The 24638-nt window shown below is 40.6% G+C and overlaps 1 protein-coding gene across 1 annotated transcript in view; it reads right to left on the bottom strand.

Moving 5' to 3' along the window:
* RAPGEF5 (Rap guanine nucleotide exchange factor (GEF) 5) overlaps positions 1–24638 on the bottom strand; it is a 330713-nt gene that overhangs the window by 240522 nt on the left and 65553 nt on the right. The window contains exons 2-5 of the mRNA XM_006832222.1: positions 21135–21185; positions 18686–18792; positions 7349–7470; positions 777–945 (exon numbers count right to left, since the gene is read on the bottom strand). Of these exons, the coding sequence (XP_006832285.1) occupies positions 777–945; positions 7349–7400 (221 nt within the window). The 5' untranslated portion in view covers positions 7401–7470; positions 18686–18792; positions 21135–21185. The remainder of the gene's footprint in view (positions 1–776; positions 946–7348; positions 7471–18685; positions 18793–21134; positions 21186–24638) is intronic.

Raw genomic sequence — 24638 nt, 5'->3', positions numbered from 1 at the left:
AACTCGGTTCTGACCCGCAGGGACCCTGTGTAGGGTTTCTGAGGAGCAATTGGTTAGCTTGAACTGCTGACCTTGCAGTTCAAACAGCTTTGCAGTCTGGTACATTAGCCCACAGCGCCACACCAGAACTCCTAGAGCTGATAATACAGTACAGATAGGTCCATCTCTCCCAATATGTAAAAGTCACTAATTGAAATTTTAATCTGCAGCTCAAAATACTAAAATAAACTTGTCATTATTGTCAGAGACAAACAAAGCCATATCAGAATCACCATATCATGACTCAAATCCTGTTCCCAAAGTCTCTCTAATTAATTAATTTTAATTATATGGTGATTCAGTATCTTCATGTGATAATGAATCATATGTTTTAACATGCCAAATGTTGCTTCTAGATTTTCAAAAATGTCTGTTGAGCTCTTAGGAAAGTCACGACTTGAATACTGGATAAGATGTGAGTTATTATTTTATTCCAACTTGAGCCAAATTCTATGTTTATTCCTATTTTAGATCATCTGCTCATCGCACAATGATAGATTAAGGGCTGCGCGATGCAGCTGGGGAGGCTTCTGGAATTGGAACCTCAGTTGAGACATTTACTAGGAACATGTCATTTCCAGCAATTGATTTTACCTCCTTGAACTTGTATATGAAAAACAGGACTAGTTTAACTCTTGAATGGCAGTGACCATAAAGGACAGAGCATAGTCCCTCTGACACATAGTAAATGTTCTCTAAGAGAAAATACTTTAACAGGCAGAGTAAGATATACTTACAGTTCACAAATGCCAGCTCTAGAAGGGATGAGAGGCACAAGTTGCAATAAAAGCTTGACACCATTTTGCCATTCTTCTTCTCTTTCATATTCACAGTACAGGTAACTACATTCATCAGATGAGAACTGGTAGAAAACATAGGTATCTTGAAAGTACAGATGCTGGTCCACTGTTAGAAACAAACAAACAAAAAAAGGTGTAGATTAGTCTTAAAAAGTATGCTATTCAGAGAGTCATAAACTAAGTAATAAACTGAAAGGCGTAATAACTACTAGAGAGAAGCCAGGAATCAGGCTATAATTATGCATTCTAAGCCCACTCATTTTCACAACCTCATTAAATCGAAAAAGGACTTACTAACTTGTCTATTTTTATTACTTGAAGCTTTGGCCACAATACTCACATGTATTTCTTAATTTTTATGCTTCAGAGACAGGCACAGGTGAAATTAAGAGAATGGTGAGAAAGCTTTTTAGTGGCCCAAAGAGAACTTTGGTGTAATTTAATTACTTTAATAACCAAATGAGTTTTTGTCGAGTCAGTTCCAACTCAGAGTCCCTAAGCATAGAACTGTGCTCCGTTCGATTTTCAATGGTTGAGCTTTTGAAAAGAAGATCACCAGGCCTTTCCTCCATGTTATCTCTGAGTGGCTTCAAACTTCCAACCTTGCTGTTTACCACCCGAGAGTCTCAACTGTTTACACACAGGATTGTACTTTGCTGCTGTTGCTGCTGTGTGCCAATGAGTAGGTTCTAACTCATCGCAACCTTGTAGAGGGTTTCTGAAGCTGTAACTCTTTTGGGAGCAGAAAACCTCATGTTTCTCCCATGGAGATGCTGGTGAATTTCAACTGTTTATTGTTGCTAAGTGCTGTTGGGTCAGTCCTAACCCATAGCAACCATGTTTAGGGGTTCTAAGGAGACACTAGTGGTTTTGAACTGCCGGCCTTGTAGTTTGCAGTCCAGTGCTGAATCTACAGCACCACACCAGGAGTCCAAACTGCTTATTGTTGTTGTTGTTAAGTGCTGTCAAGTCAGTTCTGACTCATAGTGACCCTGTATAGGGTTTCCAAGGAGCAGCTGGTGAGTTTGAACTGATGACCTTGTGGCTCAACTCGACTTTGCAGCCCAGTGCATTAACCCACAACGCCACACCAGGGCTCTTATTAGTGATACAAAAATACAGTAAGATAGCAAGTTTGAAATCAGAGGTTCTCAATGGGGGTGACTGTGTTCCCTGGAGGAAATCTGGCAATGTCTGGAGACATGTTTGGTAGTTGGAGTTGGAAGCTTGCTATAGCATTCAGCGTGGAGAGGAAATGGATGGTGTTCAACATCTTATAATGTACAGGACAGTGCTCCACAACAAAGAATCATCTATACTAAAATGTCAATAGTGTTGAGACTGTGAAATCCTATTTCATGGAGATCAAGACCTGTACACTTTCTCAAAGAACATTAACACAAAATAGTTTGGTGACCAGAAGCCTGAACCTAGCATGTGAGCTAACAATACTTTTCTTCCTCAAAGGTGGTGTTGAATGTTGTTGGATACCATCGAGTCACTATGGACTCACCAAGACCTCATGTGACAGAGGAGGAGGAGAGCATCCTAGTTAGTAGAACTTTCTAGGCTAGAATCTTTATGAGAACAAATGGCCAGGTCTTTTTTCCATAGAGTCACAAAAGCACTGGGTGGGTCTGAACCACCAAACTTTCAGGTAGCAACTGAGCTCTTAACCACCAGCTCTTAACCACTGTATCACATGGACACTTTCCTCAAAGGTAGTTATAAGGTTTTCTATAGAAGAGCATTAGGTGCTAGGTATTACAAGTTCCTTATGAAGACTGTGGGAGCATGATGGCTTTGTAGGATAAGCACTGGACTGTGAACCACAAGGTTGGAAGTTCCAGTCAACAGCTGCTCCAAAGAGAAAGATGAGACTTTCGGCTCCAGTAAAGATACAGCCTCACATACGCTATACAGGATCACGATAAGTTGGAACCAACGCCACAGTACTTAACAGACTGTGATCACATTCCCATTTGTACCATTTCTTTACATGGTGCCAAAGGTATACCTTCCTGAACCTAAGTTCTCTGGCCCTCTATATTTATTCTTTGTAGAAAAAGAAAGAAAAATAAGAGTTTCACGGTCACCAACCAGTAACTAAGTAATACAGTTAACTATTCAGAGTACTTGACTGCTACTCTTTCAATTCCCTGGGCTCAACTAACGAAAGAAATAGTCACTGTCTATTTTAGTTTTTAGATAACATCTATTTCTGTTCTGCTTAAACAGTTCATTTCCATAGGTCTTATCTCTAACTGCATTATTACTAAGTCTGAATCTAAATGACATACACATTCCACTCATAAAATCAGTTTCTGATGATTACTCTAAGTACAGCAAGATGAATCACACATTTAGAGCAACTACAGATGCCACTGATTAGAAGTTATGAACAGTATTTTGAATAGGGTAAGGAAGAGGTAAGAAAATATTCTTACAGGCATCAATCAGTGTGTGAATCAGCAAGGTATTTTTATAAAAGGCATGAGAGATGATTAAATATAAACAACAAAAAATGTCCTGCCGCTTTTACTTATAAACCAACAGAGAATGCAAATATTTGCCTGCAAAAACAATTCCCATCCAGATTGTAGCATCCTTTAAGAAATCAAGGATATTGTGTTCTGACAGCAGAATAAAATAATGGCACTGTGACTTCAAACATACAAAAGTAAACAGACACTTCACTAAGGAGGAGATCCGAGCACTCAACAAACATATGAAGAAATGTTCATGATCACTAGCCATTGTTGTTGTTATTGTTAAGTACTATGGAGTCAGTTCCGACTCATAGCGACCCTGCACAGGGTTTCCAAGGCTGTAAATCTTTGTGGGAGCAAAAAGCCTCATCTTTCTCCCACAGAACAGCTGGTAGTTTCGAACTGCCGACCTTGAGGTTAGCAGCCCAATTCATAACCACTAGGCTACCAGAGCTCCTTAGAGAGATGCAAATCAAAACAACAATGAGATATCATCTCACACCAGCAATAACAGCAAAGATCAAAAATGCAGAGGACAATAAATGCTGGCAAGGATGTGGAGAGACTGGAATGCTGGTGGGATTGCAAAATAGTCCAACCTCTCTGGAAATCAGTATTATGGTGCTTCCTCAGAAGGTTGGAATGAGAAGTATCTTATGATCCAGTAATTCCTCTACTTGGTATTTACCCACAAGAAATATGAGCCATAACACGAGTAGATATATGCAAACCAATGTTCATAGCAGCACTATTTACAATAGCAAAAAGATGGAGACAGCCAAAGTGCCCATCAACTGAAGAATGGATATACAAACTGTGGTACATACACACGATGGAATATTATGCTACCTTGAAGAATAACAAGGAAGTTGCAATTCACCGCATAACATGGATGAACCTTGAGGACATTATATTGCATGAAATTAGTCAGTCACAAAAGGAGAAATACTACATACAACCACTATTGTAAAAGACTAAGAAAAAGAACTCATACTAAAGGTGGGGGGTATTCTTTGCTGATTACTGGGATGAGCGGGGTGGGGTGAGGGGAGGGAGGGGAAGGTGGAACACAGGGCAGATAATAGACACAAGATAGTTTCAGTTCTGGGGAGGGGGGCAATACACAAGAAAGGAGAGGGGAATGGAAGAACAAGGCGGATGGGAGAATGATTAGGCAGGTTTGCATGGGCTAAGTGGGACAGAGGTAAATAATGATGTATGCACAACCTTGGAACAACAGGGCTCTGGGATACAGGGATTGAGGCATGGTTGGAAAGGGCCAAAGGGGGTAAACAATGTTAAGATGCTTGGCTGTCTTTTGAATCTTGGTTTCCCTGGCATGCCATTATAAAATAGACACTTGAAGGGGAGAGAAAGGAATAGCCAGAAATATAACCATAGAAAGCTTATAAGTCCATCTTCTGCCTATAACTGATTGGAAACCTAAAATGGGGCAGCAACGTACACAGTGAAGGAGGCTTCCTGTGGAGTCTCTGTATTGCATAAGACCATAGGGGGAATCCTGAACCCAATCTAGAATCTTCTGAGGTGGGAAATTTCCACTTGAAAGGACAAGCAGACCAGCCTGGAGTGGCTACAAGAACAGAAGATACTTCTTGAAACAAAGACTGACAGGAAAAATACAAAACAACAATGGCAGTCCAACTCACTACTACAAGAACAAGCAAGTTGCTTACCCAGGAGACATCAAGGCAAGCGGTCAGGTCCTCTCAGGGCAAACCCCCTTCCAAGACTAAGACTCAATGGGAATACACAAGCAGACATGTGCTCTGACTGGTTGGTCACTGATAAGGGGAAGTGATGGAAAAACAGCAATGAAGCAGCAAGCTAAGCCCTACTATGTTCAATAGACTCCTGTGAACTCAGGTGGAGACTTGGTTGGCCAGTAGTGAGGCAAGACCTGGGGACTCCTGGGCCCAGAGTCAATGACATAGCCACAGAGGACTAGAGTGGAGAGTGAAGAGTCCAGCAGATAAGAAGTGAGGGCATATGCACAAGAACACCCACCACTTACAGATAATACCCACTTGACCTGGCTTCAATGACTGGATAATCAGAGCTCAACTAGAAGAAGAAAGAAGAGAAGAAAAAGAGTAATCTGATACAATTTGATGAACTTGACCTACACCTATGGATGCAGTAACTCACAAGAGGGAACAAATCTTTACAGTGAGGATCATTCCCATGCCCTCCATACACAGAGTAGACAGGGATGGGCAACTTGGACACTGGATACCTAAAAATGGGGGGCTACGAAGGCAAGAAGTGACTGGCTTACAAGCTTGCAAGAGGGAGCCTAGATCCAGAGGGCGCGGAGGAAGGTAAAATCTCCACTGAGTAGTATCTAATATGTCTGGGCGGGGCTGATGAAAGGAGATGGGGATGGCACTCATGTGGTACAACAGTGAATAATTGGTATCAGGACTGACTGTGAGGGTTGGAAATGTAAAGGTAGACATTTTGTAGCAAAACAAGGGGAGTGGTTGACTTTGCATCCAGGAGCGGATGTCCCTGGGACCATCAAGGGAGAAGAGCGGAATGCGAGACCCTACCCAGAGAAGCAGTGACACCAGAGATGGAGGCAGAGGTGATGATGTGGAGAGAGGGAATGGCTGGGGACTCTAGACCCGGAGAGGGAAAGGGGCTGTGTGCTGACAACCACGGGTAAGGCTTGCAGGGTATACCTTTTGGTTGGTTGATGATGCATGGAGGGGAGACTGTAACCATCGCAATGAAACGATACACGATATGATGAATGTAAAGCTAATGTTCTTCCATGTAAGCTATCACATAATTCACAATAAAACATTTAAATAAATAAAAACTTACTGATGAAGATCAAAGACCAGAGCCTTTGATATGGGTTGCACCTCAATGTAAAGAAAGCAAAAATCCTCAGCACTGGGCCAATAAACAACAACAATATAAATGGAAAAAAGATTGAAGTTGTCAAGACTTCATTTTGCTGGGATCAACCATCAATGCTCATGGAAGCAGCAGTCAAGAAATGAAACAATGTACTGCACTGGGCAAATCACCTGCGCAAGATCTCTTTAAAGTGTTAAAGAGCAAAGAAGTCAGTCTGAGGACAAAAGTAGTGCCTGACCCAAGTCATGGTACTTTCAATCACCTCATATGCATGTGAAAGTTGGACAGTGAATAAGGAAGACCGTAGAAGATTTGAAGCATTTGAGTTATGATATTGGAGGAGAATATTGAAAGTGTCATGCACTACCAAAAGATCTGTGTTGGAAGAAGTGCAGCCAGAGCGCTCCTTGGAAGTCAAGATGGCCAGACTTCATCTCTCATACTTCAGATACATTGTCAGGAGTTACTGGAGAAGAATATCATGTTTGGTAAGGTGGAGAGTTTGAGAAAAAGAGGAAGACCCCCAGAGAGATGGATTGGCACAGTGGCAGCAGCAATGGGCTCAAACATAGCAACGACTGTGAGGTTGGCACAGGATCGGCAGTGTTGCATTCTGTTGTGAACAGGTTGCTATGAGTTGGTATCCACTTGATGCCACCTAACAACGACAACTGAGTCAAAAGGCTCTCATCATTATATACAGCCATCGAATGTAACACTGCATCCACAGAGCACTACTGCTAAACGCAGCAGGCAGAATCCACCGCTGAGATAGGCCAATTCGGTCTAGACTTTTATGTCTGCATGTTAGGGCTCTTTGGTTTGTTTTTTGTCCCACTTTTGAAGCCTAGGGAGAAAAAAGCTAAGCAAAACTAAAATCAAAGAGGAATGTCTATCCTTGAAAAACAATAAATAAACCCAAAAGGTCACATGAAGCCCTTTCTACATGTATTGAACAAGGAAGATAAATGTTGGGGCCATTTGCATTCTCAACACAACAGCACTACTTGTTCAAAATATAAGTTGTAATTCAAATCACCAAATTTGTATTTTCTTACAAAGCTCTCTTTATACAATAAAATATACGTTTTAGCAGGAAAAACAAAACAAAACAATCCATACAGAACTAACCTGATGTCATAATTCCCATATCCAGTAGGAGCTGCCAGACCCCCACGGCCATAGATCTGCACTCAACAAAAGGGCAGTGTTCTAGAAGCCAGTCTACCAGTTCCGATCCAATACAGCTTTTCCTGGGCAAAGCAAAGACATTCACTGTAAAATATCGCTGATACTCATTTGCCCCCCTAGAAATGACAGTACCATTCCTTTCATGTGTTTGCTTTATAAACCAGCAATCCAAGAATAAATGACATATTGTTCATTAATCTTGAAAATTTTAGTCCAAATATCACTTCCTTAGGCAAACTTATGAGTCCCGAGGTGGTGCTGAAAGATACCCATTGGTCTGCTAAGTTCAAAGTTGGTGGTTCAAACCCCCCAGTTGCTCCTAGAAAACCCTGTAAGGGTCTTTAATGAGTCAGAATGGACTCGACAGCACTTAACAATAACAATAAAAGGGAAGCTTAGAGTCAAATTTTCTTACACATTCCTTTCAAAGCACTTAACATTTAGTAATATATCATTCCAGATGAATAATATCTACCTCTTCCCACAAGATAATGTGCTGGACCACAAGGTTGGTTTGAACCATGAGGTCAGTGGTTCAAACTCACCAGCCACTCCTCAGAAACTTTATATAGGGTCGCTATGAGTCAGAACCAACTTGACAGCACTTACCATCAACAATACCTCTCTCAAGAAAATAATTTCCCAAGAACACAGGTTCAGGAATGTACACCCTTACTGCCAATGTGAAAGAAAGAAAGAAAAAAAAAAGACACAGATAGGGATGCAGCCACAATAGTCTTAGAGATGCAACAGGAGATTTTGCATAACTCACTATTTAACCCCCAACAATTAGAACACTCCACAGTACACAATTTAAGTGTTTTTAAAAAATACTTGTTTGAAAAAATGAAGAATAAATTTAGTAGCCATTATACAATCTCTTTAGCATAATCCAAACAATCTAGCTAAGCAACCTAGATCATAAACTCACAAACTCAGATGTGTGTGATGGATCCCAGTAACCACAAGCAGAAATTCATTCTGTAAACTGCTTCAAAATACACTGAACTCACAAAGTCAATTCTGACTTACTGAACCTGTATAGAGTGTGTTGTTGTTGTAAAGTCCTGTGGAGTCGGTTCTGATTCATAGAGACCCTGTATAGGGTTTCCAAGGAGCAGCTGATGAGCTTGAACTGCCAACTTTGTGGTTCCAATCAACCTTGCAGTCCAGTGCATTAACCCGCAGCACCACACTTTTTACAAGGCTGTAAAACTTAACAGGAACAGCCTCATCTTTCTCCCGTGGAGTGGCTGGTGGGTTTGAACTGCTGACCTTGTGTAGCAATCTAGTGTTGATCCTACAATACCACCAAGGTTCCTTTAAAAATATACAAGTGTATCTTTAAAAAAATCTCTAGTTATTACAAGCATATCTTCATGTTTACTTTCCCTTCTGTATTAGATTCAGATGTAAAAAGGAAACTTTCTGAAATATGTTTCTTTCATTAGCAGAATTTCATTGAATCCCACTTAACCCTTATGAGAAAATGTCATCAAAGTACTAAAAAAAGAGAGAAAAAGAAAGATGTCGCATGTAAATGGCTGTTTTTATTTTACTTGTATATATGGTATTCAAAGATGAAGAGATGTCAACATTTATTTGTATTCATAAAAAAGAAAAATCCTGTCAATTTTGCTATTGCTTGTGATTGGCATAATCCCAAATATGCTGGAATTGCCTAGTAAGCAACAAGCTGAAAATATGCCATGAGGCACTGTATTTCCTACAGTGAAGGAAAAATAAGGTAGTGAGCATTTCTGCTAGGATATTTGATGAAATACATATTTTAGTTTTTGATAAAACACCAATTTTTTTTTTCCGGTAAAGCATCACTATTTGAAAGATACTTTGAGGTAATTAAGCCAATTCCAGACATGTTCAGTTGTAGGGTAGCATTATGACATTAGAAAGATTAACAGTCAAATAAATGGATGTTTTTTGAAACAAGATGAGAAAACAGATCACAACAAAACATGCAATTAGACCAAGCAGTCAATATTAAATTCCAATTCTAAAGGACACCTTTTATGTTTAAGGCTCAAAGTGCTAATTAACTAATTAAGTCCTCAACACCTCTTTCAATTAGCCAGCATCTTTAAGCAAGTAGAGAGCGGTTATCCCATGGATGACGTCATCCTAATCCATAGTCTCAGAATAATACATTTCTTCCACCTGCTCAGGATGTCTGAGTTCACTTGAAATATGGGCAAGCACAATAGAAATTTACAAAACTCAACAATCAGACTATAGAAGGTGGCTTGTTGTTTTTGTTCTTAAGTGCCACTGAGTCGGTTCTGGCTCATAGGAGCAAGTGATGAGCTTGAACCACCCATCTTGTAGTTCAAACCATCCTTGTGGTCCAGTACATAACCCACAGCACCACACCAGAACTCCAAAAAATGGCTAGATGAATATAGCTTCTTGGATACAGATGATGAGGAAGATGTTTCTTAAATTGGGGCTTCTCAAAATTGTGCTTAGAAGTCTCCTAAGGTATCTACTTGTAGTTTGTGAAGCACTAAATTGGAGGGGTCCCAAGATTCCTCATTTCTCACAGGCTCCTAGGTGGTGTCAGAAAACACCCTTAAAGCTGCAAGGTCCTAAATCCCCAGCTCTGCCTCCTCTTGGGATTGCTCATTCTCTTTTAGATGGTAGGGCCCTGAGTCAATAGGCTAAAACACAGTATTGCCATGAAACTACATAGGACAAGCTATGGTTTTAGTTACAAAGGATACCTGTCTCCTCCCACCCCAATTTCATTATGTTGTTTCACACCACTTTCAACAGTCCATCTGCCCCCACCAGGGAGACCACATTTAGGGATAAGGATGGCCACTGCCATTAATATCACCAAGGCAAACATGAAGTGAGCTGCCTCTGCATTTAACTCCAAGTCCATAACTTGCCGATTATATCAGCAACAAGGGGTTAAAATAAAATACCACATCCATAGGACTCAGGGGAGAGCAGCAAGAAGAAAACAGACATGGTTGGAAGGGAATACTGTGAATAATGATAGAAGATTTCACTCCCATTGTATTTTCAGTCATGTTCTGAATCCAGAAACAGTAACCAGTACCTATAGATCTAGCTACAATTGCCATACTAGATAGAAACATTATGACGTGGAAGTGACGAGCTACAAGGGCCAAGTGATTGCTGTAACTAACATGTACTTTATACATCTCTGGAGTTGAACATTTGGCTTCTCTGCTCCCTTCTCTATTGGTTTACATTGTTTAGCCATTAATTCATGGTACTACAAACAGACCCCTAATCCCAAATATAAAAAAAGGGTGGTATTTAGGGACTTTTCTGTATAAATACCTGAAATCTGAAAAACCATTATAATTTTTCCTGAAATACAAAATGAACAGGAAACACTGCAACGTTTTGAAAGAGAACTCTCCCATGGAACAAAAGGAACATGTTACCTCAATTTGCTACTTTGTTGTTGTTAAGTGCTGTGGCGGTAGTTGGGACTTATAGTGACCCTGTATAGTGTTTTCAAGGAGTGACTGGTGGGTTTAAAGCGCTGACTTTGTGATTAGCAGTTCATTGCATATCCTACAGTGCCAACCACCAGGACTCCCAATTTGCTACTAGACAAATGGAAATGATCCATTTCTAAGCAATCATATTATCACTGCATCTTTAAACTCAGAATGTTAATCAGGACTTAAATTATAAAAGAAAGGAGGTTCTGGCCAGACCATCAGGAATCTAAAATAGCAAAACATATGCTCTCCCCATTTCCATTCCCACAAAGCCCAATTCCTGCTAACTATAACTTGGAGGGGGTGGCTCTTTATTCAGCAACCTGATTAGTATACCTCTCCCAATTCCTTCCCCAATCTATATCCATGGAGGTCATAAGAAAGAACGAACTCTGGGAACAAAACAGACTTTACACATAGACTTGTGTGGTAGAGAAAATGAATCCTTACAAGCTTGTGCACAACTACACACAAAAACTTATATGTATAATTTAAGCTTAAAGAAAGAAGAAACGTACGGCAATATGTCTAAAGTTGATGCCATCATCTATTTAAAATAAAATGAGGCTCTATGTAAAGCAGTTCAACCATCAACAACAGCTGGGCTTTTTTTCTTTCATGCCCACTTGGTTGAGGCTCTAAACCATTACATCTCAACCCTCAAATTATGAATCCCTGCTGGGGGCAGGAGAATAATCTTGGAGATTTTTCAAGAAATTCACAAATCTATATGCACAAAACCACTGTTTGAAAGCAGAATCAATAATGTATAACATAGGGTATAGTTTCAAACCCTATGTAATACTAGTATGATTAAATATAAGATTATGAAGGGTTGGAGTTCTGGTGTGGCGCTCTAGGATAAGAGCACTGGGCTTCTGCTAATCAAGGTCAGTGGTTCAAGCCCACCAGCCGCTTCTCTGAAATTTTCTACAGGGTTGGTACGGATCATAATCAACTCTATGGACTTTAACAACATCACATGCTAATTCACTGTAGTATCTCTTTCTCCCTCTCCACTTTCTGTTTAAATAATGGCTCCTAAGAATAGAGTCTTGGTGTGGCACTGTGGGTTAATATGCTGGACTGCAAAGTCAGTTTGAAGCGCAAGGTCGGTGGCTCAAGCTCACCAGCCGCTTCTAGGAAACCCTATAGAGAGTCACTATGGGTTGGAACCGACTCAATGGCACTTAGAAACAACAACAAGAATACAGATTCTGTCAAGCTTCTCATGTTAAAAAGCTGGTTACAGGTGCTAGGGATTGACTGGCTAAGGGTTTGAAGGAATTGTTGATGGCCTGGAACGCCTCTGTATCTTGATGTGAATAGTTACAAAGGTGTGCAAAATTCATCAAGTTGTACACTTAGGAGGTGTGCATTTTACTGTCTATAAACCATGCCTTAATAAAAAGGGGGGGTTCTTATTCAAATAGATTGGGAACCACTATCATACAAAACCAGGTCATGATGAAATGTTTGCCCATTTGTGACAATTATTTTTTTGAAAATGAGGTATTTTAATGAACTTATCATAATGCTAACTTTATTTAAGAGCTCTGGTTGCCTGGTGAATTAAGCAGTAGATGTTAACTGGAAGATCGGTGGCTCGAGCCCAGTAGCCGTTCTACAGGAGAAAGATGTGGCAGTATGCTTCCATAAATATTGACAGCCTGGAGACCATAGGAAGACCATAGGAAGCAGTTCTATTCTGTCCTTAAAGGTCATTATGAGTCAGAATGTACTTGATGGTGGTGATTTTAAACTTTAACTTCAAGAAATGTCCTGTATTTTGACAACGTGTCCCACTTTGGGGTGTCTTTTACTCTGAGTACTCTTTCTACTCTTTAAGCTGTTACAATGCCATTTATAAAAGAACGAACAGCGATAACAATGATATGGTATTTTATTGTCTGGTAGAGTCTGGTGGGTCTTAATGTCTTTACTTGGAGTCCTGGGGTGGCGCTGTGGGCTAATGCTTCAGACTGCAAAGTTGTTTGAACGGCAAGGTCGGTGGTTCAAGCTCACCAGCTGCTGCTCCTTGGAAACCCTCTACAGGGTCACTATAGGTCGGAATCGACTCAACAGCACTTAACAACAAAAACAACAACAATGTCTTTACGTGGCAAAATAAAACACTTATAATTCTTAGTGACTCCCATGACTCAAAAAGAAAAAAGAAAGCATTTTATTATATTCTCAGCAAAAGTATACACCAACAATATCTACACAAAAATTTTAGTGACGTTGGTTACATTCTTCATTAGTTCCACTCTAGTTGTTCCACTGTCTTTAACCACATCTCACAGCCCCTCCACCTTTTCATCTATGCCTTAGGGCAGGGGTGGGCAAGGTCCGGCCCATGGACCTTATGTTGTTAAGCACTCTAGAATCAGTTCTGACTCATAGATAAACCCTGTTTAGGGTTCCCAAGAAGCAGCTGGTGAGCTTGAACTGCCGACCTTGCAGTTCAAACCCACCTTGGGATCCAGCGCATTAATCCACAACACCACACCAGGACTCCCCCATAAAGCTGCAAAATTTGCACTGCCTGACAAGGTACTGCAGTTCCAGTCATCATATTGTTGCTATTAAATGCCGTTGAGTCAGTTCTGACTCATAGTGATTCTATATAGGGTTTCTGAGGAGCAGTTGGTGAGCTTGCACCACTGACCTTGCAGATAAAACCAATTTTACAGTCCAGCACATTAACCCACAGTGTAACATGTTTGACCAAATATAGCATGCTACTCTTTAAATTATTCATTTTGTATGGCCCACGAATGGTGTTATAAATACCCAAATGATTCCTGGCAGAAAAAAGGTTCTCCATGCCTGCCTTAAGGGTTTCTGTTCAGCCCAAACTTGCTGATAGTACTCATTTGACCTAGTTCGATGGCTGGATGATCAGAACTTGACTAAAGGAAGATAAAAAAATTTTTTTGATAAAGGAAACAAGTATAAGTTGCTACAATTTGATGAAGTTGACCTATACTTATTTATGTAGTACATCAACATACCAACTGAAAGTGAAAGAATGTTCTCATTAAGGATCATTCCCATCCCCTCTGTACACAGGACTGATAGGGATGAGCAACTTAGACATTGGCTACCTAAAATGGGGCGGGGTGGTGGGGTGGTGGAAGGACTATAAAGGCACGAAGTGACTGGCTTACAAGTTTTCAAGAGGGAGTTTAGTTTCAGAGAGTGCAGGGGAAGGTAGAATCCCCCAATGAATAGTTTTCATCTTGTCTAGACAGGTCTGGTGAAAGGAGATGGGGATGATTCAATAGAGTAATTGTTATCATAACTAATTGCAATTGTCACAAGTGTAAAGATAGAAGTTTTGTAACACAAAGGGGGGAGTAGTTAATCTTACAGTCCAGGAACAGAGGACCCTAGGACCATCAAGGGAGAAGAGCATGAATGGAATGTGGGACCCCATCCAGAGAAGCAGTGACACCAGAGATGGAGGCAGAGATGAGGACATGGAGAGATAGAGCAGCTGAGGACTCTAGACTCATGGGAAGAGAATGGCTGTGTGCTGGTGGCCGGGGGGGTAGGCTTGCATGATGTGTCCTTTTGGTTGTCTAAATGATTATATATTCCTGAGTGTTTCTGTGTACATCCAAAAAAATAAATAAATATACAGAGGTTGTAGAATAGAAGCAAATACTGTTGAATGATGATGCATGGAGGGAACTGTAATCATTGCAATGAAACGATAAGTGTAAAACCGATGGTCTCCATGTAAACTATCACTCTGTTCACAATTAAAAACCTAAAAAGAGAAAAAAAGGGTATCTGTTCATCACTTGGTTTCTTATAGATAAATTTTTAACAGACTACAGTACTCAAAATACTCATTACTTCATGAGTTAATCTGTGATTTAGCTAAAAGGTGATTGAAGGGGACACTTTCAGGACAAGGTTTAAATAACATTCCAGAATAATAATCTCAGGGATCCTTCCTGTCCCAATGGGTCCACTAAGTCTGGATTTTTGAAAATGTGAAGTTCTGATTCCATTTATATTAAGATTTATCGATTGTGGTCCCGATCGGAACATACACTAGTGGTAGGCAGACAGGTACCACCTGTTTTCTCTGATCACAGGCAAGAGGAGGCCATGGTCCATGTGGACAGTTAGATCTGAAGACTGTTCTTTCTCTGAATCTTGTGTTTCCTTCTTTCTCTTTTGCTCCAGAAAAGTAGGGACCAATAGTTGTATCTTAGATGGCCACTTGAGAGCTTTTAAGACCCCAGACATTACTCACCAGAATAGGATGCAAAACATAAACTTTATAAACTATGGTGTACCGAGTGACCAAATGGTCCCACAAAACTATTACTCTTTAGTCTTTAAATAAGAAAACTAACCAATGGGGTGATTGGTTATGTCTAAAAAAGTATTAGATCCTCTGACCCTTCTTTATTATATATATATAGAGAGAGAGAGCTCTGGTAGTGTAGTGGTTACGAATCGGGCTGCAAACCTTAAGGTCAGCAGTTCAAAACTACCAGCCGCTCCGTGGGAGAAAGATGAGGCTTTCTGCTCCCGTAAAGATTTACAGCCTCAGAAACCCTGTACAGGGTCGCTATGGGTCGGAATCGACTCAACGGCACTGGACAACAACAACAAATATATATATATATATATATATAAAATAAACAAATATATAAATATATATGGTTTTGGAGTCCTGCTGTGGCGCTGAAGGATAAGCACTAGACTGCTAACCACAAGGATAGCAGTTCAAACACAACAGCTGCTTCTTGGAAGCCCTATATAGGGTTGCTATGAGTCAGAACTCACTAGACAGCTCTTAACAACAACAACAACAACATACTGTTTTATTATATACTTAAGGAGCTCTGGTAGCGTAGTGGTTACGAATCGGTCTGTGAACTGCAAGGTCAGCAGTTCGAAACTACCAGCGGTTCCACGGGAGAAAGATGAGGCGTTCTGCTCCCGTAAGGATTTATAGCCTCAGAAACCCTGTACAGGGTCACTATGAGTTGGAACCGACTCCACAGAACTTAACAACAACAACAAGTGTGGCACTGTAGTGTAAACACTAGACTGCAAGGTCTGTTTGAACTGCAAGATAGGTGGTTCAAATTCACTAGATGCTCCTTGGAAACCCTAGGAGGGTTGCTGTGAGTAGGAACCGATTCAATAGCACTTTAAAAACATGTTCATGTACATATATGTATATGAGTCCTGGTGTGGCACTGTCGGTTAGTGTGCTGGAATGAAAAGTCATTTGAATGGCAAGGTCGGTGGTTCAAGCTCAACAGCCACTCCTCGGAAACCATATACAGGGTCGCTATGGATTGGGACCAACTCAATGGCACTTAACAACAATATATATACATATATATGGGGGGCTTCAAAAAGTTCATGGAAAAATGTAACTAAAAGATAATGAAAATTTTCCACGAACTTTTAGAAGCCCATCCATATATAGACCTACACACAACTAAACACATTTACAAGAGAAAGTCAAAAAGTATTGCTAAGAAATAATAAAAAGTTCTATTCAACAAAAATATCAAAAGGTGAAGCCATTGTTTCTTCAGATCTCCTCCATCTATGTCTCTACACTTCCAAAAGCAACGTTTCCATCTTTCTTATCCTTCCCTGAAAGTTTCTAGGAAACTTTTCAATTCATACCATGTGAAAATGGTAGATTTGGCATCCTCGAGGGACTCAAATTGTGTTTCTGAAAATGTTCTTTGAGTTTTAGGAAGAAAAAATTCTGAAGGAGCAAGATCAGGGCTACAGGGTTGACAAGATAAGGTTTACCACAAAGAGCACAGCCCTTGGTACCCTCAAAGAATGAGGAGGTGCAACTTTCCTGGCCTTCTTCTTGCCAATGCAGTTGTCAAGCTTCTTAAAACTTCTTCACAGTAAGCCTCTGTGATCGTCTTGACTTCTTGAGAAAATCCTTCAAGATTATCCCTTTGAATTCCCGAAGAAAACAGTCACCATAACCTTCTGAGTGGTCCTCTCTGTCTTGAATGTAACTGGTCTCCTTGGAAGGATATCCTTGGAAGCAACTGTATTGATTGGACCTCTGTTTTGAAGATGCTCTAGTGAGACTAAGACAAGTGCATAACTAGGAGAAGGTGCCTACAGCCATCTACTGATCACAGAGACAGGCTTAAACATACTGTGTTTGGAATAAAACGAAGCATTTATCAACTGGAACCGTAGCAGCAATACTTTATGACTTATCCTTGTATATACAAGCTGTATACACACACACACACGTATGTTGTTGTTGTTGTTCAGTGCCGTCGAGTCGGTTCCAATAGATAGTGACGTTATATAGGGTTTCTGAGGAGTAGCTGGTGGGTTTGAACTGCTGACCTTGTGGTTTTCAGTCCAGCACTGATCCTACAGCACCACACCAGGAGTCCACACATATATATGGGTGTGTGGGTGTGTGTATGTAAATATTCCTGGTATGGTGCTGTAGAATAAGCACTGGACTGCAAGTAGTTTGAACCACAAGGTTGGTGGTTCAAACTCACCAGCCACTCCTTAGAAACCCTGAATTGGGTCACTATGAGTTGGAACCGACTCAATGGCACTTAACAGCAACAATACAGACATACATACAACACACCTTGTATAAGAGTTCTTATATAGTGCACTGAGCTGCTAACCACAAGACCAACAGTTCAAGTCTACCAGACGCTCCTAACAAACCCTATATAGGGTCTCTATGAGTCATAAGCAACTTGACAGCATGAAACAACAACATACCTTGTACATGCCTATGTATATATATGTTGTCCTTGCTCTCATGACTCACTTTTGTTTTTATCTTTTAATTGCTCCATAAAATGAAAACATGTGCTCTGCACTTTCTAAGAGACCACTCAGTTTCTCAACTTGTATTTTAAAACTGGTCATTAAGGCACTTTTATTCTAATCCACCTGCCAAGGCAGAGAACTGTGTCCTTAGGACCACCAGTCTCTCCCTACTCATTTTTACTATAATCAGGGAAAGGGCTCCTTACCACCTCCCCCCCCCCCTCCCCCCGGGGAGAGAGAACAATACACATTCTCTCTGTCTTGGATCATCCCATGAGTCCCTGCAGAATCTTGCTAAAAAGTAACTGAAAGGGGACCTTCACTTATTTATTGGAGTCCCAACGCAACACACACACAATGAAAAACATTATAAAATACCACATCTCAGAGGAGTCAGTGCAAACACACTCTCTGGAGTATAACCACACCTACAGCTAGGGATTCCACACCTTAACTTCAGAACCAGGAGTCCAACTTTAAACCCTTAGCTAAGCTTAACAAAAAGTCAACACTAGTAACCTAAACAAAATCTTAAAACAAGGAAGTTACTGTTGTTGTTGCTGTATGTTGTCGAGCTGATTCCGTATCAGAGTGACCCTTTATGACAGGACAGAACTACTCTATAGGGTATCCGACTGCTGTTGTGTGTCAAGCCTGTTCCAACTCATAGCACTCGTTACAGGGTGTCTTGGGCTGTGATATTTATGGGAGCAGATCACAAGGTTATGTCATTTCTACTGCAGTGCTGCAGGGTGGAGTCAAACCACCAACTTTGTAGTTAGCACCCAAGCACTTCACCACTGTGCATCAGGGCTCCTAAACAAAATACTGTTACTGTTGATACTGCCCGTCTCTCTTCAATCAAGATTACAACTGTAGCACAAGTTATGTTAGTTTCTTACTTTTATAGTTTCACAAAGAGAATTTTTGATGACGTGTCAGAAAACTGTGTTACCTGTAAAATCCCTTGAGGTTCACTCTGTCCTTTATTAGGTCAGCTGCCTGCACAGTAATAATATTTCTCAATGCTCTTCCTGCACAAGAAGAACTCTCCCCATAAATCTAAAAGGAAAAGACAATCATTCACTGTACATTTAGAACTGCAATGTGACATCTTACGGACTACCCACACCATGCTGCATATAAAACATCAGGACTGAATCCCTATGTTCATATTTTAGTCTCTGCCGGTGAATACGTTTACCTACCTTCTTTATTTTACTTGCTCTAAGGAGCTCTGGTAGCATAGTGGTTATGAATTGGGCTGCGAACCTTACGGTCAGCGGTTCGAAACTACCAGCTGCTCCGCGGGAGAAAGATGAGGCTTTCTACTCCCGTAAGGATTTACACCCTCGGAAACCCTGTACAGGGTCGCTATGGGTCGGACCCGACTCGATGGCACTTAACAACAACAACAATGGTCCTATTATGCTATTAAGTTACATTAACTGTTGTTCAAATTCTAAACTGCTCTATTTAGCTATGAAGATACATAATCTCATTCTACAGTAAAGTTTTCAGTACAAAATACCCACCATTTGAAACACAATGTATCTTTCAGCATATCAACTTGAAAAATATTTGTATTATGTAAGAAATATGCTATATTGATAATGTACTCATGGCAAAGTCTTAGAATTTTTCCCCCTATTTAGTGAATATCTTGAAATACAACACATTTGATAGCAGGCTGCTGTCAGCTGTGCATTTAAGCATCACTCAACTTGAGAGTCCATAGTTATTTACGAACACCCTGGTTACATCTACGTCATGACTCCATCTATCAGATACAAATTTCATTTAACTTTTTTTCACCACCACATCTTATCATTCTCCCAAATAAGTCTCTGATTCTTGGAGCACAAAGGAAGGTATTGCTCAACTGTGGAGAGCTCTGTTATTGTTGTTGTTAAGTGTCATCGAGTTGGTTCTGACCCATAGCAACCCTGTAGAGGTTTCCAAGGAGCAGCTGATGAGCTTGAACCACCGACATTGCAGTTCAAACGACTCTGCAGTCTGATGCATTAGCCCACAGCACCACACCAGGACTCCTAGGGAGCTCTAGATCCTACTTCATATACAACCCCATCCCCATAATTGCAATCTTGGGATTTTCCTCCACCACACAATTGTGCTTCAAAAAAGGAAATTAAGTGAAAATGGGCTGTCTTCAAGCAGTGTGTATCTGTGAAAATTAATAAAGATTAAGATGGGCGCTTACGTATTTTTCACTTATTTCTTGGTGCACTCTTCTAGAGCCTACAAAATATTGCATATCTTCTCTCAAAGCAAACAGATTGCTAATATATTGGTAATATATCATGCTTCTTTAGTGCTTTAATTTTCCTGTGATTACTTTCTAAACAGTATCTGATGAGAAAATGAAGCCAGGACATCACTGACTTTTAACATGTGGGAACACAGTGGCTCTGTAGGATAAGCACTGACCTACCAGCCACTGCACAGTAGAAAGATGTGGCTTTCTGCCCCTGAAGAGATTTACAGCACCAGAAACCCTAAATACTTGGTGACTATGAGTCGGGACTGACTCCACAGCACTAAACAACAGCAAATACATATGTGTTGTCATTTCCAAACACCCTGATTTCATTTACTTCATGAGTCCATCTATCATATATACAGTTGTTATTAAGTGCTGTGGAGTTGAGTCTGGCTCCTAGCAACCCTGTGTAGGGTTTCCAAGGAGTGGCTGGTGGATTTGAGCAGTAGAGTCCATATATATGGAGTCCTTGCGCGGCGCTGTAAGATATCGTCAACAATTCAGGTAGCAGAAAGTATTACTACAAAAGAGGTGTGAGTCAGGTGACACATAACTAGTCCTGGCTGGCACTTAGTTATTCAAATCACATTTAATGAGCAGCTACCAAGTACAGGCCCCTTTTTGGATGCTGAGGATACAGTGGTGAGCAAGGCTGAAGAGGCCCTGTTTTCAATGCTCACCCAAACCAAAACCTACTTCCATCACATCAACTGCCACACTGGGTTCCCAGGTTTAAATCTTTACAGAAGCAGGCTGCCTCATCCTTCTCCCAGGGAGCAGATGGTGCATTTGAACAGATAAGCTTTAGGTTAGAAACCAAGTGTTTAACCCACTGCACCACCAGGCTCCTATACACATTGCGTATTCTTCAGGGAAAAAAAAAATGCAAGTCTTTGTTGATGATTCCTTAACAAAACACAGTAAAGGTATCTCCATTTTTTTTTTCTTTCTTACCAATGAATACTCAGGAAATATTATACTATTAGATAGCCCCATTATCTGGGCATCTCAAATGCCTTGAGTCATGCCACATCTCCCAGTAAAATTTCACACAGTTAAGATGAAAGAGAACAGCTAAAATCAGTGAATCCTTCTTACAGAGCATGCGTTAAGATAATCATACCTGGGAAGAAGTGTGCTCAAGGTATGGATTGGAAATTCTTCTTGATAGAGTCTGTTTTAAAAGAAAGAAAGGAGGGAAATTAGAACCAAATAGAAATCTTTGTACCACAGGAATCTTTGTAACGAAAGGGTAAAATGTATGCAATAGTGAGAGGCCCAGCAGTGGTCCAGGTAAAACAATGCATTCAAATCTCAAGTCACCATGGAATTCCTCCTATCTGTATTCTCACTCAATATCAGTACCTGCACACAATTTATACAATGGGAGCGGATATGATAAAAGTACCATAGGAATTTTTTTTTTTACTTGCCACTTCTTTCTTATTGAGATTTTGACTTCATTTTTCCTTTCCCTTCTACTGCTGTCCTTGTAACTCAGGTCTTATCACTACACCGCTGAATTGCTGCTTCAAATTCTCAACAGGTTTTTCTGTGTTCCAGTGACACCCCCTTCAGGCCATTCTGCAAACCTCAACTAAACAAATCTCAGGATATCACACCCTCCCTGGTGAGGCTCTGTAAAGTAAACACTGGACTAAAAGACTTGTTTGAACTGCACGGTCGGCCATTCAAGCTCACCAACTGCTCCTTGGAAACCCTATAAGGGTCACTATGAATAGGAACCAACTAAACAGCACTTAACAACAATAGTAGGTACCCTCATGTAGATTGGTTAGATAAACACTGGACTGCTAACAGGAAAGTTGGCAGATCAAATCCACCAATCGCTCCTTGGAAATCTTAGTCAGAACTGACTCGACGGCACCAAACAACACTTATAGTAGGTCTCTTATGACTTAAGTGGGTCAATCCAAACCCTCCTAGCTTGGCCTCTTGGACCCACCACAATCTGGTTCCAACAGATTTTTGGCACATTTTCCCCACCTCCCTAAAGGGCTTCTTCCACTTAGCAACATCTGCCTGTCAAAAGAACCTGCTCCTCAAATTCCTGCTTCTGCTCAAACCATTCTCCACCATCCTCAACACTTTCCTGAATCCCACTCTGACATCACATCCCAGGTCTGTGTGGCACCTCTAAGTGACGCTCTTCCCACCTGCACCAGCCAACTAGGGCTCCTCCTTCAGAGCTCTTTGGTTTTGTTACTGTTTATGTGGTACATTCTCCCCAATAATCTACAAACTTCTTGAGAGCAGTGTTGACAGTTTATACTATCTGCTATCACTACATGTGGGGGCACCAAACTGAAAACTCCATTGCCAACAAATCCCTATAGGACAGAGCAGAACTTCTCCTTAGGGTGTCCCAGACTAAATATTTATGAAAGTAGACTGCCACATCTGTCTCCCACAGAGAGGCTAGTGGGTTCAAACCACTGACCTTTCAGTTAGCAGTCGAGCATTTAACCATTTGAGCCACCAGGGCTCCTCATTTAGGACATAACCTTGCATAGTGATGTTTATGTTTCTATTCATTTATTTATAGATATTTATGTGCCTATAGCAACTTAGTAAGTATTTGTTGAATGATGTGAATCATAGGAGCTCTTTTTTCCTACCTACCAATCCAGTAAGCAGCACCATCACCCACATGCGCTGAAGCACAATAGAGGACTATTGTCATTTCCCACTGCGGTAAGGGATAAAGCACAGGGAAACCAACAGTGATTGAGCTTCCAATCTATGTTTAAAGAACTTCACAGCTCTGTTCCAAGACCTGCTGTCTTTTGAGAGTCCATCATTTTTAGCATACCACCTCCACTTCCTAGAATAATTTGCTAAATTTACAAAGCATGTCCTGCCAGTCATGGCTTTCCAGAATCTTCTCATAAACTTTGCTTCGATCCATCCCACCCCCTCCCCACTCCACATGGCTCCCACACTACTTATTTTAAACAGAAATAAGTGTAATGACTCTTTATCCAGAAAAAGCTGATGGGTACACTCTGCTAAAAAGAGCAGATTTCATAAGGTAGACAGGCCATTGGGATTTCCAATACATGGATAAAAAACATGAACCCACTTTTCAATCTAGACTACATACTCTCAGTGATCCTCTTCCCCGCCCCCATTCTGCTGCCTGAACCTATGTAATATATTCATTTGTTGAAATACTTAACAATTTAAAACTTGCATCAGTACTAGATTTATCACATTAAGATGATTCATCAAGAGAAATGATTTTTTTTTTTTTCTTTCTGCACAGAGTAACTTGTAAAAATCAATACGGCAGACAAAAACTGAGAATCTTTTTCATCTATCTGCCCGATCAGCTCAGAAAAGCAAATATTTCACATGATCTGGTTTAAAAGAATGTCTTTATGTAGAAACAAGCTCTCAAAAGCTAGGTAGGGGCATGCTCACAAAAGAAGGAAAACCACTTGCCTTTCATTCTGCTGCCAACCTAAGTCTGACTGTCTCACTCTAGTGTTCCACTCACACAATTCCACTGACCAGAAACTTGCCCCATGGATGTTCAGTAATTAAAGTAATGAGACTCTCCTATACAGAACTGATAACAGTGTTAGATAAGCTTACTAGCCATCAGGGAGTCAAGAATAGCAATATAGTACGAACTGTTTTTTACAGGACGCAGTACCTAGATTTGTTGTCAGAAGCTCAGGTGAAGGCCTCTCAGCTGACACCAGGGTAGAGAGACGCTCTCTCTCACTGATGCTCCAGAAGTGTGGTTCTCAGACTTGGCTAGCCGAGTTTCAGGAAGCCATGGTGCTTTATGTTGACTGCCAAAAAGCAGGAATTTGTTCAATTTAAAATTAAAAACGATCCGAACTTTGGTGGAGACAATTTTATGCTCATAGTAGGTCCAACACAACGAAACACTGTCTGACCCTAGCCCTGCACCATCCTTACATTTGAGCCCACTGTTGTAGCCACTCTGTCAAACCATATCATTGAAGTTCTTTCTCTTTAGGGCGGAGCCTCTAACTTTACCAAGCATGATGTCCTTTGCCAGAGACTTAAGGAATAAAGAATATGGAGGAATGTTCTATCCATTATTTCATTTTTTTCTAGAAATTGTGCAAGGATTATACTTAATTTTATCAGGGTAACACTGTATGACCAACTTACAGAAGTTTGAGAATCACTGCTTTAGGTCACCTCGAGAACTGCTCTCCCAGCATCTGTCTGCAAGAACATAGCTGACCGTACCTGAGAAGGTACTCCTCGACATCAGAATCCTTTCCTGAATAATGTCATTACTCAGAATCATAGAATACCTCTTACTTTCCTTTCTACCCTCAGTAGTCCAAGGCTTTATCTAATCATTCTTATGGCAACCTACTTCCTTTACTCATTTCATATTTTCCAAGCACCCACTGAGCGTCATGTCAGGTACCAAGGAAGTTCCCAGAAATAAACACATGAACAAGATACCCTGATATATGATCTAAAGGGTACTTTAAACTTCAGAATTCTCTTTCTTCATCTTGATTTTTTCCTATCAATTTACTCTTAATATTTTGGATGACTGGCCTACTAAGTAAAGGATATCTTCTGCTGTTTCTATTCTGCTTTCAAATTATAG

This window comes from Chrysochloris asiatica, unplaced genomic scaffold (assembly GCF_000296735.1).
Source record: "Chrysochloris asiatica unplaced genomic scaffold, ChrAsi1.0 scaffold00006, whole genome shotgun sequence".
In the NCBI taxonomy this organism is placed as follows: Eukaryota; Metazoa; Chordata; class Mammalia; order Afrosoricida; family Chrysochloridae; genus Chrysochloris; species Chrysochloris asiatica.
The sequence above is the reverse complement of the archived record's forward strand: the minus strand, read 5'-3'. Positions and strand labels throughout refer to the sequence as shown.